The sequence below is a fragment of the Astatotilapia calliptera genome, chromosome 1 (assembly GCF_900246225.1).
Source record: "Astatotilapia calliptera chromosome 1, fAstCal1.2, whole genome shotgun sequence".
Lineage (NCBI taxonomy): Eukaryota > Metazoa > Chordata > Actinopteri > Cichliformes > Cichlidae > Astatotilapia > Astatotilapia calliptera.
This window is the reverse complement of record NC_039302.1, coordinates 5,688,237-5,705,281: the sequence shown is the minus strand read 5'-3', so window position 1 is coordinate 5,705,281 and position 17,045 is coordinate 5,688,237. Positions and strand designations below refer to the sequence as shown.

The 17,045-nt window shown below is 40.3% G+C and overlaps 1 protein-coding gene across 2 annotated transcripts in view; it reads left to right on the top strand.

Annotated features, from left to right (window-relative positions):
• The window catches only part of samd4a (sterile alpha motif domain containing 4A), a 73,796-nt gene that overhangs the window by 448 nt on the left and 56,303 nt on the right, over positions 1-17,045 (top strand). For both annotated transcript variants that reach the window (XM_026153809.1, XM_026153898.1), the window contains exon 2: positions 948-1,557. In XM_026153809.1, the coding sequence (XP_026009594.1) occupies positions 1,362-1,557 (196 nt within the window). In that variant the 5' untranslated portion in view covers positions 948-1,361. The remainder of the gene's footprint in view (positions 1-947; positions 1,558-17,045) is intronic.

Sequence of the window (17,045 nt, the reverse complement as noted above, 5' to 3'; positions counted from 1 at the left end):
CTGTTTCCCTCCGTTGTTTTATCAACTCTACCCCAGTCTTTAAATGAAAATTACACAGTTTTAGCGGTTGACTAAGGACTTTTCAAGTAATGTCGCGGGGAATGTGGAATTCCCAGCCATTAAATTTTATTCGCGGGGCTAACACTGTTGGGAAATTTGCTAACGGTAACTTGGGTTAAATTTACAGCTGCTACGCGGTTATTCTATGGAAACGTTCTAGATAGGAACGTGGATAAATGTACGGATCTGTTCCCTAGTTTTCCGTTTCACAACATTTTACAAACTCCTCGTACACTCTAACACACGCCGACAGTCATTCCCTGTGTGCTGATGAGGCAAAGTGACAGTTTTAGACAGCGGTAAAAGCTCGGGAACCTGGAGTCGGCTCGTAGCCTGCTCTGCAGGGTTTTTACAGCTGAAAGCTAGCCTTCACTGCCGGATCTCGGTCTCCGATACGAAGTAACCTGTCATTAGAATAACGGAGGGAAGTCGGTGCTATCGTCTGTGCAGCACACAGGCGTGCCAGTGGCCGCCGTCGGTAACCCGGCGTCCTTTTCGGAAAATTCCGGGATGTAGCGCCACTAGTACCAACAGCTGTATTTTTAAGGAATGGGTGGATACCAAAAAAAACGCAAATTATTTATTTTTGTCCCGGTGGTGAATGCCACAAGCTTGTTCGCATAGCGACGGCGAGGAGGAGACCTATAAAGTATGAGGGTTTTTTTTCTCTTTTTTTCCTCCCTCTCTTTCAAACTACCCCACTGCAGCAGCAAGTCTGAAGCAACAGGGACACCGTCGCGTTTCTAACGATGCTCAGTGTTCTGTAAAAGTCACCGTAGAGGTCTGATAAGAAGGGAGAGACCTACTTAAGTAGAAGCTGAGAGCAGCGTGGGTTAAATGTTCCCTTTATTCCCCTCCCTCACTTAACATCTGACACCCTCTTGCAGGGCTGAGAGGGATTCCCTGAAGAAAAATGCCTGTGAGGCTGAAGCTGATGTGACACAGCCTGTGCTGGAAGAAAGCTGACTCATCAAATATCAATCGCTCTGAGAGTGACTAAGCAGCAGCAGGAGTTCGTTTCACCTAATGCCCAGCAAGAAGAGCAACTAACACCCCCCTCCCATCTTCTCTCACCCTTACAACCCAGAGATTATCATACAGGAGAAGGCTCCACCAGGAATACTGGCAGAGACTGCTGACCTGACTAATAATAATAATAATAATAAAAAAGCTTAGAATGGTAACACAGCGCCACAGCTGAACAGAGACGCCAATAACCGCTGTAAAGCTACCGTTCAGTCTTAAGAGCAGATACGCTTCAATCCGCCAGCCTTCAACCCCCCCCTCCCGTCTTGCAGACCATGATGTTTCGTGATCAAGTGGGTGTGTTGGCCAGCTGGTTCAAGGGGTGGAATGAGTGCGAGCAGACGGTGGCCCTGCTGTCCCTGCTGAAGAGGGTGAGCCCAACCCAGGCCCGCTTCTTGCAGCTCTGCCTGGAGCACTCGCTTGCCGAGTGCACCGAGCTGCAGGTCCTGGAGGGGGAGGCCAATAATCCAGGTAGGACTACCACATGCTTGGTTAGATGCATTTACAGGCACTCACAAACACTACGATTACTTTTTTGTTCTTCACACTGCACTCTTCTCCTTCAGCAACTTCACTCTTCTTATCATAAAGGAGTGAACTGCGAAATTGGAAAAAAAAAACCTAACCCAAAGTAGATTTTTGTGCTTTTCGATTTATTCAGGCATATTTCTGAAATCTGGGAGTTGCCAGCAGTTATTACAGAAGAGGAAAGAGTGATGCATCTTCTCCACTTACAGAGCTGGAATCCATTGATGCAGCAGTTATCACAGTCACTGTGACAGTTTAGCTGTTTCTGGTCAGGTTTTTCACTTATTTAAAACGAAATGTGTTTTTTCCATTGTTCCATTGTAGTTCTCAATCTTGTAACAGACACTAGACAATCATGGTGCAGGCATCCCAAGGGCATTAGAATAAACTTCCTGTGTGAGGTGTTCCTGTAGATACAGCAGGAGTGGTAAATTGCTGAATCATTGATGGTGTTGTGCTGCACCCTGTGGCTGGTCAGTAGATGAGAGTGAGAGGAGGTTGAGAACTCGCACACGTTACCTCAGCTGGCACCACGGGTGGTTGGTGATGGCAGTCGGTTAGTGTGCCAGCCTTTATTGCCATGATGGTCCCTGGGCGGGTACTGGGCCAAGACAACTGAGGTGTTGGGGAGCGGGCGTGCATTCTGGTTTGGTTTTTGTTCCATCAGACTGCAGTGTGGCCATGGAAACTAAAACCCTGGCAACCGACTGAGCTCATGAAAAATAGAATGAAGCGGTGCTGCTGCTGCTGCAGCAGCAGAGTGAAAGCGTCTCCGTGCACCTATGGCAACAGCTGTATGCGGTAACACTGGGCCATCACAGCAAACCTGCCTGAAGTGATACTCACAGATATTACAGAGTTTCTATCAGGGTGTACCACAGTCAGTGGCTTCGGTTAATACAAGCTGGTCTTTGTTATTATTGAGTAAAACTGGAGACATCAAAGTGCAGTTTATGAAATTCTCTTGGTCGACCCCTCCCAAAGTCAGGCTTGTTTATAGTGTCAGAGATCAGAGCAAAACGAGGACAGAGGCGATGGAGGAGGGCTGATGTCTTCTAATTCATCAGCTGTTCCTCCTTTTATTTTTATTTTTATTTTTTTACTTTTCAGAATGTGCTCCATCATGCGAGATAGACTTATGGTCTTTGTGGTGATATTTAAGTCAGTTATGTTCAGTGTGGCTCCTAATTTTACAGCTAGCAAGACGTTGATTTTATTTATTTATTCTCACAGGACAGTTGAATTCCTAACAAAGGAGGCTGGAGAATTTTTCATTTGATTAATTTTCTTAAAATTAGTCCAGTTTAGCATTATGATCTGTTATATTTACCAGCCAGTGTAGTTTTCAAGTAATCTTCATCCATGTCTGTGAGTGATGGACAGGAGACCCCTACAGGAGCTACCCCAAATACGGGTATTTGTTAGAGGTGTGACAAAAGTGCACAGCATTGTGTTGTGACTCTGTCTTTATGTATTGTGAGACTCTGACTTATCCTAGTTGGTCATGTGGAGCTGTTAATTCCTGGTTAAAACATCTAGATCTAATGGAAGCTGACCCAGCTAAGAACAAGTGATGATACTTATTTTATTTCTCATTTCTTTGTTTTTCTCAACAAAACAAAACATAAAAGCCATACAAAAACAGAGGTAAATGGATGTAGAAGTAAAAAACATTGATCTGGAGAATTGTCACATCCCAAATTTTTAATAAGTCTGTGTATAAACAGTTGCAGGTTCAAATCCCCGAACCGCTGATTGAAAAAACTAAAACGCATATTGGTGACAGAGTGTGGATCTATGAACCAGTCTTTTCAGATCAGTTTTTTCTTTACTTCAGCACTTGACAGTGATAGGAGCAGGTTGCAGGAGAACCAGTGTAACATTGAGGAAGCTAGCAGCAAAGTGTCATTAGTTAACAGCGTTAACATCTCCAATTTCTTCCTCACAGTATGCACTGATATCAGATTAGTGAACAGTATCGACAGATACTCGGTGTGAGAGAGGGAAACATGTTGTATAATAAATACTCACAAAGAAAATGGCGGCCGTTACAACCTATGTCTAAAAATGCAGTTTCATGCATCGGTCAAAACATTCTACTCCAGGTTCATGACGCCCAGCTCAAAACACTAAACCCAAGTCGAGTTGCCCAAGATTCACAGAATTTACAGAAAATGTAAAAATTTTGTGATATATATCGTTGTCGGGATGATAAATTGTCTTATATCGGGATATGAGATTTTGGTCCTGTCGCACAGCCCTAATTTGTGTAACTAGGCAGGGCAGTAAGGATTCAAGGAGCTTTATTGTCATTCGCATCACATGTTAACATGAGGTGGAACGAAATTATGTACACGCGGTCCTGGAGCGAAAAGAAACAAAATAATGAAGAAACAGAGTTTTTTTTTTTTTTCTTAAAAAGTAATACATAAATATTTGGGGTTTTTTGGGTTGTTGTTTTTTTTCCTAACAAACAGAATAACAAGTAATAAAACAATATGATAAATAATATGATAACTAGAGTGCAACAACCTGAGTACCAGTATGGATATAGAGTGTAGGTATAAATAAATACTTTAGCAGCAAAGTGCATGATGACCAGCATTGATAAAGTGACAGTGTCAGTAGTGATTAAGGTGCTACAATAGCAGTTCTTGACCATTTATGCATTGAGAAGTCTCACAGCTTCTGGAATGAAGCTGTTTCTCAGTCTGGTGGTTTTGCATTTAATGCTCCTCAGCCTCCTGCCTGAGGGGATCGGGACAAAGAGTGTGTGTGCTGGGTGAGTGGGGTCCTTCATGATACAGGTTGCCCTCTTCCTGCATCTGGAGCTATATATGTCTGTGACAGTTGGGCGGCTTCACCACCCTCTGTAGAGCTTTCCTCTCTGCCACAGTGCAATTTCCGTGCCACACGTTGATGCCGGAGCACAGAACACCAGTTACAAAGAGAGGAGCTCAGTCCACAGTCAGTAATTTATCAACAAGTGTCTGTGGGATCATTTTGTTGAAAGCAGATGAGAAGTCCACGAAGAGCAAACGGACGTAGGAATTCTTCTGCTCCAGGTGGGTGAGGGTGGTGTGAACCACAGAAGAGATGGCATCTTCTGTGGAGTAATTGTCTACCAGTCGCACAAACCTCTCGCTCAGCTTCTGCCTAATTATAATCTATAGTAGTTCAAGAGAGTTGGTACCTGCCTCTGTACCCAAATATTTGTACTACTACTACTACTAATACTAATAATAATAATAATTTTTTAAAAGAAATGTTTAGAATACTCGTTTGATTGTTACCAAAGTCTCCTTTAGAGTGAGGCACACACCTGCTATAAATGTAAGAAGGATTTCCTCAATTTTACTGACATCTTAGACCAGGGGTGTCAAACTCAAATACACAGTGGGCCAAAATTCAAAACTGGAACAAAGTCGCGGGCTAACGTTAATATTTATTGAAATATATTTATTCCTCCAGATATAAGAATGAATCTTTTCTTATGGACTCAAACACGTTTTGCTGAAAAACTGAATATGGAACAAGCAAAGCTTAATACTAAACAATATATATATTAGCTGTATAATACCAGTAGGCCAGCTCTAATAGTAATTTGGTATGGCTTCGCGGGCCAAATGTGATTAGGCTGCAGGCCAGAGTTTGACACCTATGTCTTAGACAGATCAGGGACAATTGCACTGTTCAGGTTTGGTGATTCAAAACTGAGTCTGTTTATCTCAGTGTCATCAGGTCAGGAATTTACAAAGTGAAGTAACTCTGTGGTTTTGCTACATTTACAGAAGCACACACATTTGAATAGTAACTCAAGTAAAGTCTCCTAGAATTTTCGTAATGCTTTTAAACTGATCAGTTGGAGTAAGTTTGTAGTTATTAGTATAGAACATGTCAGAACAGCTGCATTTTATTTAGATTTCTATCAAAACAGATCATTTTTCACCCCTTTTCCGGTCAACATTAAAGGTAATGATGTTTTTATTAAGAAAACATATCATACTATTGTGGAATGACTTGGGAAAATTGGATAATTTGGAGTTTCTTTCTTGACAAAGTCCTTGGTCTGAATCAGAGTATTCTGAATAGTTAGAAGTTATCAATTTGATATACGTCAGCTCTGCGTGTTCAGTTTGCACCTCTAGTTCACTGGAATAATTTTAAAGTTATTAAATGAGTTTCTAACTTCTGTAAATCCTGGAATTTGACGTCGTGCCCCTCAGTTTTGTCACACCTCGATCATCTTGTGGCCATTTCTAATCTGCTGATTCAGCTTGGTAACATGAAATCCGTGGCCCATTTCAGCTCTGTGGACCTAGCGTCAGAGCACATGCAGCTGAAAAGAGGGAGACTGGGAAGATTGTCTGGTTACATGATCCCTCTGGTATGTTGTGGTAGCTTGTTTGAGTGCTTATGTACTAGGGTAAGGCTGATAGATCAGTTAGCTGTTTTCTTTTTGTTTGTTTGTTTTGTTTTTTTCTGAGTTTGTATGGGCAGTTTATTGGTTTTTGAGTTTCTCAGTTTTAAAGTTGTTTTCAGTGACTTAAAAGCTGCTTCCCCAAAAGAGTTTTAGCACATAGTTCTGTGAGATCTTTTTTTTCCCCCTTCATGGATTTGACTAAAACACAGAGTACACTTTTGAAATTAAAACAAGCTATTATATACATACAGTGTGGGCAGGATAAAAAGCAAATTCACTAATCCTAAACTGAGTCAAAACTTCTGAGTCAAAACACTAATTACCGACTGCTTGTGAATCAGGACAGTGGGATTTTATGCTGATACAGAAATGAGACCTGCAGGCACTTAAAGGGTTAACATACAGCTGGAGGTCTTGGGCTGAGTGGAAAAGCGCAACTATTTGGAAAGCGCTGTACAACTGAATGGAATCCTCAGTGACCTACTTCTCCAAGCGGCTCAGAGGCAGGCTTTTTTCGGGACCCTGGAAGTGACTTGAGATGTGGCCCCAGTCAGTGGGATCGCTGAGACCTGCAGAATTGCATCACATGTGATTTATGATTTATTCCTCTTTGTTATTGGATTAACATGATTTTATCACGCTCTGGTTTTGGTTACTTTATAGGGTTTTTGTGTTTCTCAGCCTCTTTTTACTTTAACAGTCCAGCACAGATGTGTAAAAGGAGTCCTGCATCCACTGAGTTTTCAAGTCAAGCTTAAAGACAACAAGTGAAGTGCCAATTCAAATCATTCTTATCACTTCACCTTGCAACTTTGATGGCTTTTGGTGCAGAAATCATAGGGGAATTTGGAATACTGGTTTTACTGTTTTTATTAGCTGTCTGCTAATAAGCAGCCAGCTGCATTTTTGTTGTGATTAGGAAAGAATGTAACTTCCTGTTTTTCCTCCCCTCCTAAAGAGAACAAAACTTCTTTTGAGGCAACCTCAAGAGGGACAATATTGGATTAAGTTGAGAGGACTTGAATAGTGTGCAGAGCGCTATCTGAAGGATGACATATGCACACATGTGTAGGGGTCGTGTAAGAGGTGGGGTTGGGGCAGGACAGTGGGCCTGGTGTTCTGAATGACTAGCTTCATTTTTGTGTGGTGTGGTGTATTGCTGACCTGGCCTGCACGGCTGTTTGAGCTGGAAGGAGGCTGCCAGGGATTGAGAACATACAAGCAGCAGCTGTGTTGGAGAGGTGGACAGAAGTAGAACTCTGTACTTGAGATGAGTTGCAGCAGCCAGCACTTGGTGACACTGTATTTATATGCAGTTCCTTTGTTTTGGAGTCCGTCTTTGTTTTGGTTTTTTTTTTTAATGCTTTTGCACTGGTTGTTTTCTTACTGCTCAAAATGAATGCGATTTGAAGGTTGAGCAGAACAGTACAGCACAGACTATAGTAACCACAGTGATGGCACATGTAAAGTAGCTGTTAAGTGTAATGGAAAGTTAACCACTTTATTTACAGTTTGCAAGATAAAATACCCTGTAGGGGTTTGTTTGTTTGTTTTTTAAAAACACCTGTGAGGTTCTCACTCTTTGTGATCTGTGATTATTAAGCTGAACTGTTTTTAAGGAACTGGAGAAAAACTGTTGCACATGTTAAAATTAATGTAAAGGGAGTTAGCAATGGACACCTTTTTTTTTTTTTTTTTTTTTTTTAAACAGTTTTCATATATTATCTTTGAAGGAGAGACGAAAATTCATTCATATGTGTGGAAGGCAATGTCAATCAAAAAATCTCAGCCAAACACAGTCAAGTCACAGTCAAGTCCTATCAAAATAAATGATTTCACCGTGAGCTTCTATGCACTATTTGGAGATCCAAATGTACAGTTTGTGCTGTTTTTGTAACCAGCTGCGAGAAGAATGAAAGGTGTTTAATAATTTCAGTGTTCTGTTATTTTCTGAATTTTAATGTAGCATTATCTAAGATGGGTATAGAGAGCTGATCAGTCCAGTCAAGCTTGAAATCAGGTATGTGAAAGCTCAGAGATTTTCAAACCTGTTCCTGCTACAGCCAACCAACCACAGCGGCATATACAGTACTCTAAGAAGTCACATGGGTGATCATGTCCCAGCCCTACTCTCTCTGACTGAGTAGAACATTGGTTATGGTCATGCCATTGTGTCACAGCCTAAAGTTTACCTGTGTTAGATTTGGAGGGATGTAAATGCTCAGAGTTGTAGTATGGATATGAATTTAAATTTCCATTAAAGAAAAGTATTACAGGAACCTTCCCAGCGAAATGGAAAAAATGCCTACATTTGATAGTTTTCAGTTGCTGTTTAGTTTGTGAATGGCAGAAGTGCAAAATGGAAAGAGACGTGTTTCTGGCGGCTTTTTGGTAATTTGAAACGATTAGGCGAAGCAAATGGAAAAGCACTTTTCTTAACACCTTTGAGCCTTAGATCAGCAGAATGTAAGAATTATACAATGGATGAGGGGATTTAACGTCAGTGAAGAATTTGAATTCAAAAAGCTGTTTGAATGTAGGTCAAAATATGGCTTCTGGCATTAGCCTTGTATCTGTTATTGTAGAGAGAGGGAAAGCAGAGTCGCTGTCAGTCTGTCTGGAAGGTGAGTGACGGGGGGGGTTTGCGTTTTTATTTCTTATTTTTTTTAATGGCTAGTATTACTCAGTGAATTCCTGTTGCACTCTCTGCCTAAACTAGGTCTGATGAAAACCTGTACTGGAAATCAGCATTCCTGACTGAGGCGGTAAACGGTTCTGGTGTTGGGGATACTGTCTAGGAATGTGGGCACGTAGGAGCACACTTGAGTCAGTAGCTCAGTGTGAGTTGAACATGGGCTTTCCGTGTGTGTGTGTGTGTGTGTGTGTGTGGCGGGTAGACAGTGGAAAGAGAAAAGTGATTCCACTCTCACTAGAGCTAAGGTCTCCTAAGTACACCATGGTGTGGAAGAATAATAATAATAATGGATACTTTATTGATCCCCATGGGGAAATTACTTGTTTTTCTCTGCATTTGACCCATTCACTCAGTGAAGCAGTGGGCAGCCCACTAAGCAGGCGCCCGGGGAGCAGTGTGTAGGGACGGTACCTTGCTCAGGGGTACCTCAGGGTAGCCGTTAAGTGGATTCGAACCGCCGACCTTCCGATCATGGGGCGACCACTTTACCTACTGAGCTATCCCTGCCCCCAAGAGAGGAAGAGGATGGGATGGGTGGGGCAGAGAAGGGAGAAGATGAAGAATCAGGAATACTGCTGCCATTTACAGCTGCCATTCACTGCTTTCTGTCTGATATGGCTTTCCAAAGGCTTTTAAAGTTATGTTATTAACTTTGAATATTAACTTTATATTAACAGACCTTATGGCTTCCAGCCTCAGTTGAAATGAACAGATATGTTGATCAACACCGTTTAGCAGCCCAAGATGTTTTGGAGTTTTGTGGTTTTTTTGAAGGAGACTTTCAGGGTTTGTTGACGAGATCTAAAAAAACATGCCTGAGTAAGATGAAGATGATGAGTAATGTTTGTAAGAGCTATAGCATACATTTTAAAAACAAAAAAAACATGGATGTCAATCTAATTTGAGCCTAATGTAGCTGGCCTGTTCTGCCACATGAGTATCTATAAATACGGTCTCCCACAGAGATAAAACTTAAAAGTGGAATTTTCTTTTTTAATACACACCCATAGAAGCTCTGTCATCAGCCTTTTGTGCCTTTTTGAACGTCTGTAGAGGGAGAGGGGAGAGAGAAAAATCTTGTCTCTGGTTTGAGAGCCAAACTATTTCATCGCACCCACGCATGAGCAAACAGTTTATTTCTGGAGGTTGACGGCGTGTTCTGTGAACTCGTACTGAAACTCAGGAATGGGGACAGACAACCTGCCAAATTGACCAGAGGGGGAAATAAAATTAGTCTTTTCCACCAGACCTCTACAGCAAATGCTTTTCCTTGTTGCTTGAGTACAGTTGGGTGTGTGTACGCGTGTGTTTATTTGTATAATTAGTATTTTTATAGTTTACGTTTTACTGTATATATGTGTGTGAAAATAAGGGGATTTGCAACTGCCAAACAGACTCCAGTGGCTAGTTTGCTAGTAGCAAACTAGCCACTGGGCAGACATGTCAGCCTGTTGATATTTTCTATGAGGGAGGCAGATGTAGTGTCAGTGATAGCAGGGATTATGCAATTAAGGGCTTCATAAAGGCTCAAGGTTTAGTTTCTCACTCACCCTTCTATGCTTGCTTCTAACTTTGATATCTTAGCTTCACCTTCTGTAACATGTTGGATTATTGTGCCATATGTGTATCTATGTTCATCTAGCCCAAACCTAAAGCACATGCTCTGATTGTGGTTGAATGTGATTGAATAGCCAGTCTGTTAGTGCTGAGTGTTTTGTGCTGAATTCATTTCTTAGATGATTAGAAAATAAATACTTTTACATATACTTTGGTCTAAAGACAGGTATTCAAACTTCTGTAAATGATAAAGTTTAAATAACCTGCAAGTTCTACTATATTTCCTAGTACAATTACACTATGAAATAAAGTTAACAACAACTGTTTGTGTTTTTGAATGCTTACTCACCAAACCTGTTGAAGATGTCTCACACTCCAAGCAGAGAATATGCTCTGAACCAAGGTCTCTGATCCTTTTTTGGATTTGGAAAAAAAAATCTGCAACAAAGCAGCAGCGATACGATGTGGTGACCAGAGACCACAGAAAGTCAATAAAAGTCAGCAACTTCAAACAATGAAGGCGAAATAAACAGCGTTGACACAAAGTAGGAGGGATTCTCGGCTTCCAGTCAAGTTAAGGAAATGACTATCAATGAGGGTGATCGATATTTGACAGGATGGTAAACACGACAGGCAGCTAGAGCCAGGTATGTCCATGAGAGACCAGGCATCAGTAACAAAGTGATTGCAACAAGCAGATCGCTTCATAAAGGCTCTAAGTTGCAACAATGAGGTGGACTGAAACATAATTGGTGTGTGTGAGAGGGATGTCATGCAGTCATTTAAAAATATGAATAACCTGAAATGTTATGTAGCATAAAAGTACAAGTTATGCATTGTCAGCTGAACCTTTTGGAATGGTAGGTGGCCTGTGTGTGGTATATACAGTCTGAAGGTTTTATATATCAGGACAAATGTTATCCAGTTCTTGCCAGGTTTTAAATTGGGTCAGGAAAACCTGAGAATTACACCCCATGTAGACATGACATGTAGAGCCACCTTTTAATAGCAATAATTTCAAATAAACATTGTCTTAGTTCATTGAGGTTTGCAGGCATTCATTTATACACAGCTCTGTAAAGGACCCATCATAGCATTTCACTCAGATTGAGGTCTGGACTTTAATCAAGGTGTTGCCATGACCCAGTTTTGTTTTGTTTTTAAGAGAAAATGGGCTTTTGCCCGGCAACCTTTTCCAACACGCTGTACTTATTGAGTATGTTTCTAGTTGTTCTGGCGTGCTGCTTTTCCTCTTAGTTTGTATGGAATCATTAAGGGTGTACTCAGTTTTTCACAGGACTTCACAGAGTCTATGAAATCTTTCTTTTTCACATAACTGTATATACAGTGTAACTGTGGTGTAATTAAATCGTGATCCATTTAGCTTATTTAAAATGCCCTGCTGGGGATCACATGCAGATCTACCACAAACAGTCTGTCCTCCTAAATTCTAGATTTAAATTCAAACTGATCATGATATCAGTGCTTACATTTTCCCCTTTGCCTGCACATGTTCACATAAGAAATTAGAGCAGTTAACTTCCACCTTAGCTAAGAATGATGGTTAAATAAGAATAAGAATAACTTTATTTATCCCGAGGGAAATTCTTTAGTCATGTACATGCTCAAAGCAGCAGGAGAGACAGAGGAACAGATGAATAAGATATACAATAAGAATAGTAGTATACAGTAATATACAGTAGGATAGTGCAAGACATAGTATCAAATAACTAACAAAGTAATATATATAACTATATCCTGGAGAATAAATAACTTGATTATCAGTGCAGGCGATTCTAGAAAGTGACATAGTATTGTGCAATAGAATAAAGGGAGTAGCAGCACATGATGGGGAGATGAAACAAATATTCAATAAGGTACTGTTGGGTAATATTGCACGGTCTGAAAGGGAACAGAGTAACATTGGTAATAGTCTCAGGAAAATCACCTACAGAGTGAGGAAGAATTATACAGTCTTATAGCCACCGGCACAAAGGATTTATTGTGGCGGTCAGTTCTGCATTTCGGGGCAATGAGTCTTTTGCTGCGTTTGCTCCGATGGTCCACCATGGGGGCATGCATGGGGTGACAGGGGTTGTCCATGATAGAAAGAAGCTTTTTTAGCATTCTCCTTTCAGACACCTCTTCCAGGTTCTCATGTCCGAACTCGGACCGAACTTCAGTCAGAGCATGCTAGCGGGCCGTCGCTATTACCGTGTTGTTTGGAAAATACGGCACACTTAAAATCAATGCTTTGATTTTTCTGAAAATCGACAGTGCCCCTTATAATCCCGTGTGCCTTATGTATGAATTCTGGTTGTGTTTACTGACCTTGAAACGGTTTTATGTGGTACATGGCGCTTGAAAATCTTTCAAATTTTTTAGTACGACTTTGCTAAGCTACGAAGCTGCACCGCTTGATGGATTGTGGGAGCATTACAGCTATCGTAGGCAGGAGCCTCGCGGAGTGATACGTACTGTGCTTCAACATAATATTACCGTATTGTGTGTGTGTATAACCTCTTTTGAGTTTTGTGGCTATTATACATGGTTATGCTGAGGATATGTCGGCCATTTTCCACTGGAAATGCCTTTTGGTTAAACTGTCAGCAAGGAATTTGCACTGTTAAATTTTTATATAACTTTAATGCACATAAACAGCTGCTTGTTTAAGTGAAAATACATTGATGTTTTGGGGTTTGTTTGTTTGTTTTTTGTTTTTTTTTTGCAGTAATAAAGTTATGGAGTTGTAAAGTATTTTGTCTAGTGTCAATTATATCGTCAGTTATATCGTTATCCCAAATTTTCAAATGTGAATATGAATGAATATGAATGAATATTCTTTATTGTCATTGTCACAAGTACAATGAAATTGAAAGATGTCTCCGGTCAGTGCAACATCACGAAAGATAAATACTTAAAAACTATAATAGATAGGATATAAAAGATAGAAATACATATAAAATACAGTATTCTCATACAGTAAATACGCCCAAGCAATCCAGGCCTAAGGCCCCATACAGACACTCAACATACGACCTAGTTGATATATCACTCAAACAATCAATCACTCAGTCAATTTGTTAGCGCATCCAACAAAACATGTCTGAAAGCATTCCAACATCAAGGGCACAAATGACAACAGGGGCAATGAAAGTCATCTACTTTTAGTAGCAAAATGTATATCGTGATAAATATATTTGGTCATATCGCCCTGCTCTAATGGAGGCTGTTTAAGGTTGGGAGCCACCCAGTCTCAAGTGTACTGACTGGCTTTTAGACTGTACACTGTCCCACTGTATTAACTAGTTTATCTAATAATTACAAGGTGTTTGTATAAGGTATATGTGCAGTTAATTCACTCTACATTTTAACAGCAGTTGTAGCTCTAGTTGTTAAGTTTCTTACTCTCCTTAGAAACATCTGAACTTTCTTTCCTGTTAAAAACAAAAGGTATAGATTCAGATAAATTCATTCATGCCCTAAAATGTAGCAACTCTTGTTGATGCTTACAAAAACACCTAAAGAAAAATACTGCATCAGTACTTCTTTAGACATGTAATATTCTCTGAGATTAAAGGGTTATATTTCAGAGGAAAAAATATTCTTAGATTAGTCAAGGAATCATATCTCTTGACTTTGGAAGGTTTAATTAACCTTATCAAAGCAGTACATACTAGATAGAGAATATTTATTTGAAATAAAGCAGGTGTTTCTTTTTCTAAATAAAAGAACAGCTCATCACCGCTCTACTCCAAAACTTAGATTTACCAGTTCTTGCACTAATAAATTGTGCGGAAATAATCATTGTATGCAGGTTTAAGTATACACATTTAGAATAGAATAGAATTCAACTTTATTGTCATTGCACATGCACAGGTACAGGGCAACGAAATGCAGTTTGCATCCATCCAGAAGTGCTTAGTGATACAGATATATTACAATATATATTAGCAATAATATAGATATGTAAGTATATTACAGAAATGGGTCTATTATGTTATAATGTACACGGTATGAAGTATGTTGTGAATATTCTATAACTATAAGTATGTACAGGCTGTAGTGAGTACAAGCTATGTACAGGATATGGACAGGATATAAATATGAAAAACTATACAGAATATGAAATAAATAACTTTACAGGAATCTGAGATATACAGCTATACAGAAATGGGAACTATGCAAGTTGTAAACAGTTGTAGGGTTAAAAATTATCGTATGTACAGAATGATTGTTTACACAGAGCTATACAGTAGTGCAGTTAAGGTAAGTGAGGGTGTGGATAATTTCTACAGAGGCTATATAAAGTGCTAGTGGTTGTGAGTGGTGGTTCACTCCATGTTATTATTGTGTGTTTGAGGGTACAGTTGTCCATTGTGTGTGTGTGTGTGTGTATGTTCAGTCCATGAGTTAACGTGGGTCAGATGTATAAGATAGTTTTACGTGTAGTTAGATTGCTTTGTACTTGTGTGTATATTGACTCACGTCCTTGTGACTCCTCAAACTGAATTCATTAAAGTACAATGGCAAAATTTGATTACTATGTCTGTTCATTGCAGACATAGTACTCAGCAAGCAGCAATCTCATGTATGGCAAAGGTAATCCAACCTTGCAAACTTAAGAGATGCACTACTATGAGGAAAAAGGTTATTGTTTAGAGTTCATCTGTTAGATTGGCAAACCTTAAGTGGTTTCAGTCTATTTACAGTTTGAACTTTTCGAATTTTCTATTTGTACCAGATAAGTAATTTAAACCTATACACAGTGTGTGAATCAATGTGGTGTCAAGTGGTGTTTGACAAATTATTACCACAGGGGAAAAAAAAAAAGATGTGTGATGAGGCAATGTAAGCATTGTGATATAAGCATTAGATTGAGAGGTTTTTTTGGGGGGGGGGGGGGGGGGGGGTTTAACATAATAATTCCTCTTACTCATAAAACAGCATTAATGAAAGGCATAGACAACTTAATATGTGATTGCTGCCAGAGACATTTTTAGTTTTCTAGCCAGGGGCAGTTGAGTGTGTTACTCCACTCCGGTCTCAGCTGTGTCTCTGATTGTCCTTTCTGTCCTCACATGAATGGACGATGACAGTGGAGACACAGCAAGGCGCCGCCGGCTGAACCATTTATTTTGAATTAGTTGACACACCGTTGGCTGCGAAAGACTGAGTGACATCAGCAGAATCCGTCGCCATGAGAGCCCACCATGGCAACAGTTGCTGTGACGGCCATACAACAGGACTTTTTAAGTCTCTGGTGGGTGTAAATGACCTCACCCAAACCAGATTCCTCCAGGAAGCTGTATCTCCCAGATTTGCAACCTCAGTCCAGGTGTCACGGTAAACTCACTTTGACTCATCCTAATAGGAAAAACCTTTTGAAACGGCTTCATTAATAATGGTCCTGTCCCACTGCGTAGCCCAGGAAGGCACTCCAGCAATCCAGTGCATCAAGTATAAAACCTTGGATCTGAGTCATTTAAATGGAATTGAGCCTTCAGTGACGTTAATTATACCTGTGCTCATCCTTTGATATTTCAACCAAGTGAATACAACACAACTTTTCCATATAAAATGCAAAGATGATTGTAATATATGTTGTCAGCAATAAACCTGAGGGCAGAATGCTAAATAGTATCCAAAGAAAGTGCAAACTTTAAGTTTTCACATGGGTTTTCCAATAAATGTTTAGCATTTTCATGCACAGTGCCCCATTTTCAAAGGTTTAGAAGTAATTGAACAAACTGCCAATTTTAAACATCAGGATTGTTTAAAATACTTAAAGGAAAATCAATCACCAACTGAAGTCCACAACCCATGGACCTCACTAAATGTTGGGCTTCTTCCCTTGAGATACTTTGCTTTACTGCAGCCACTATCACCTGCTGCTTGTTTGAGGTTTTCTGTGCATTCAGTTTTGCCTTCAGTGACTGCAGCTTAGAACCTTTAAGCTTTAATACCTTTCTTTAACTGGTGGCTTTTTCCCCCCTCTGCAAGTACACTGTTGTTTAACAGACCACAGCACTAAAGCACTTTACAAAGCTGCATCCCTATTAAGGTCACAAATGTACCGGAAACAATTACCCAAACCACACCACCAGTGAGTGGTTGGTACATACACTTGTCTGCGTGTGTGTAAATGTGTGCTACTTCTTCCAAGTAGGTATGCATACAAACCTTTCTTGCACAAAGGAAAATAATTGTATAAGGAAAGAAATGTGGCATTGACCAGCGGAAAAGACAGAAACGAAGAGGCAAAGAGAGCGGCTGATGGGCCCCTCACTGCCATTTCCTTAAATAGAGTTGTGGGCTTCTCCAGTCCAGTCCTGGCAGAGCAGAGGCTCACATTCCCAGCATAGCTGCGGCTGCCACATTCAGAGCCTCCCCAACACTGTAGTGCTACGTACACATCTACAGGTAGACTAAAAAATCACTTGCCCTGCTTTCAGCCGCCAGCCTGCTTCCTCCAGACCTATATCCAATTAATACATGTTGGGCAAGACTTGAGAGGAAGTGTGAATGGAGGGGGGTTGGAGTAAAGGATGGCAAGGAATTGTCTCCCATTCATACAGCAGCCGGTCTATTTCCAAATTTCCCCCACTGCTGGGGACAGAAATCATCACAAACTAGTCTTTACCAAAATAATTGTCCGAATAAAGAATAAATTGAACTTGTAATGAGGTCGAGGAGCACCTTACAGTCCTGCCACCACTTGGTTTTCTTTACTTGGCACACTTTTTAATTGAGGGT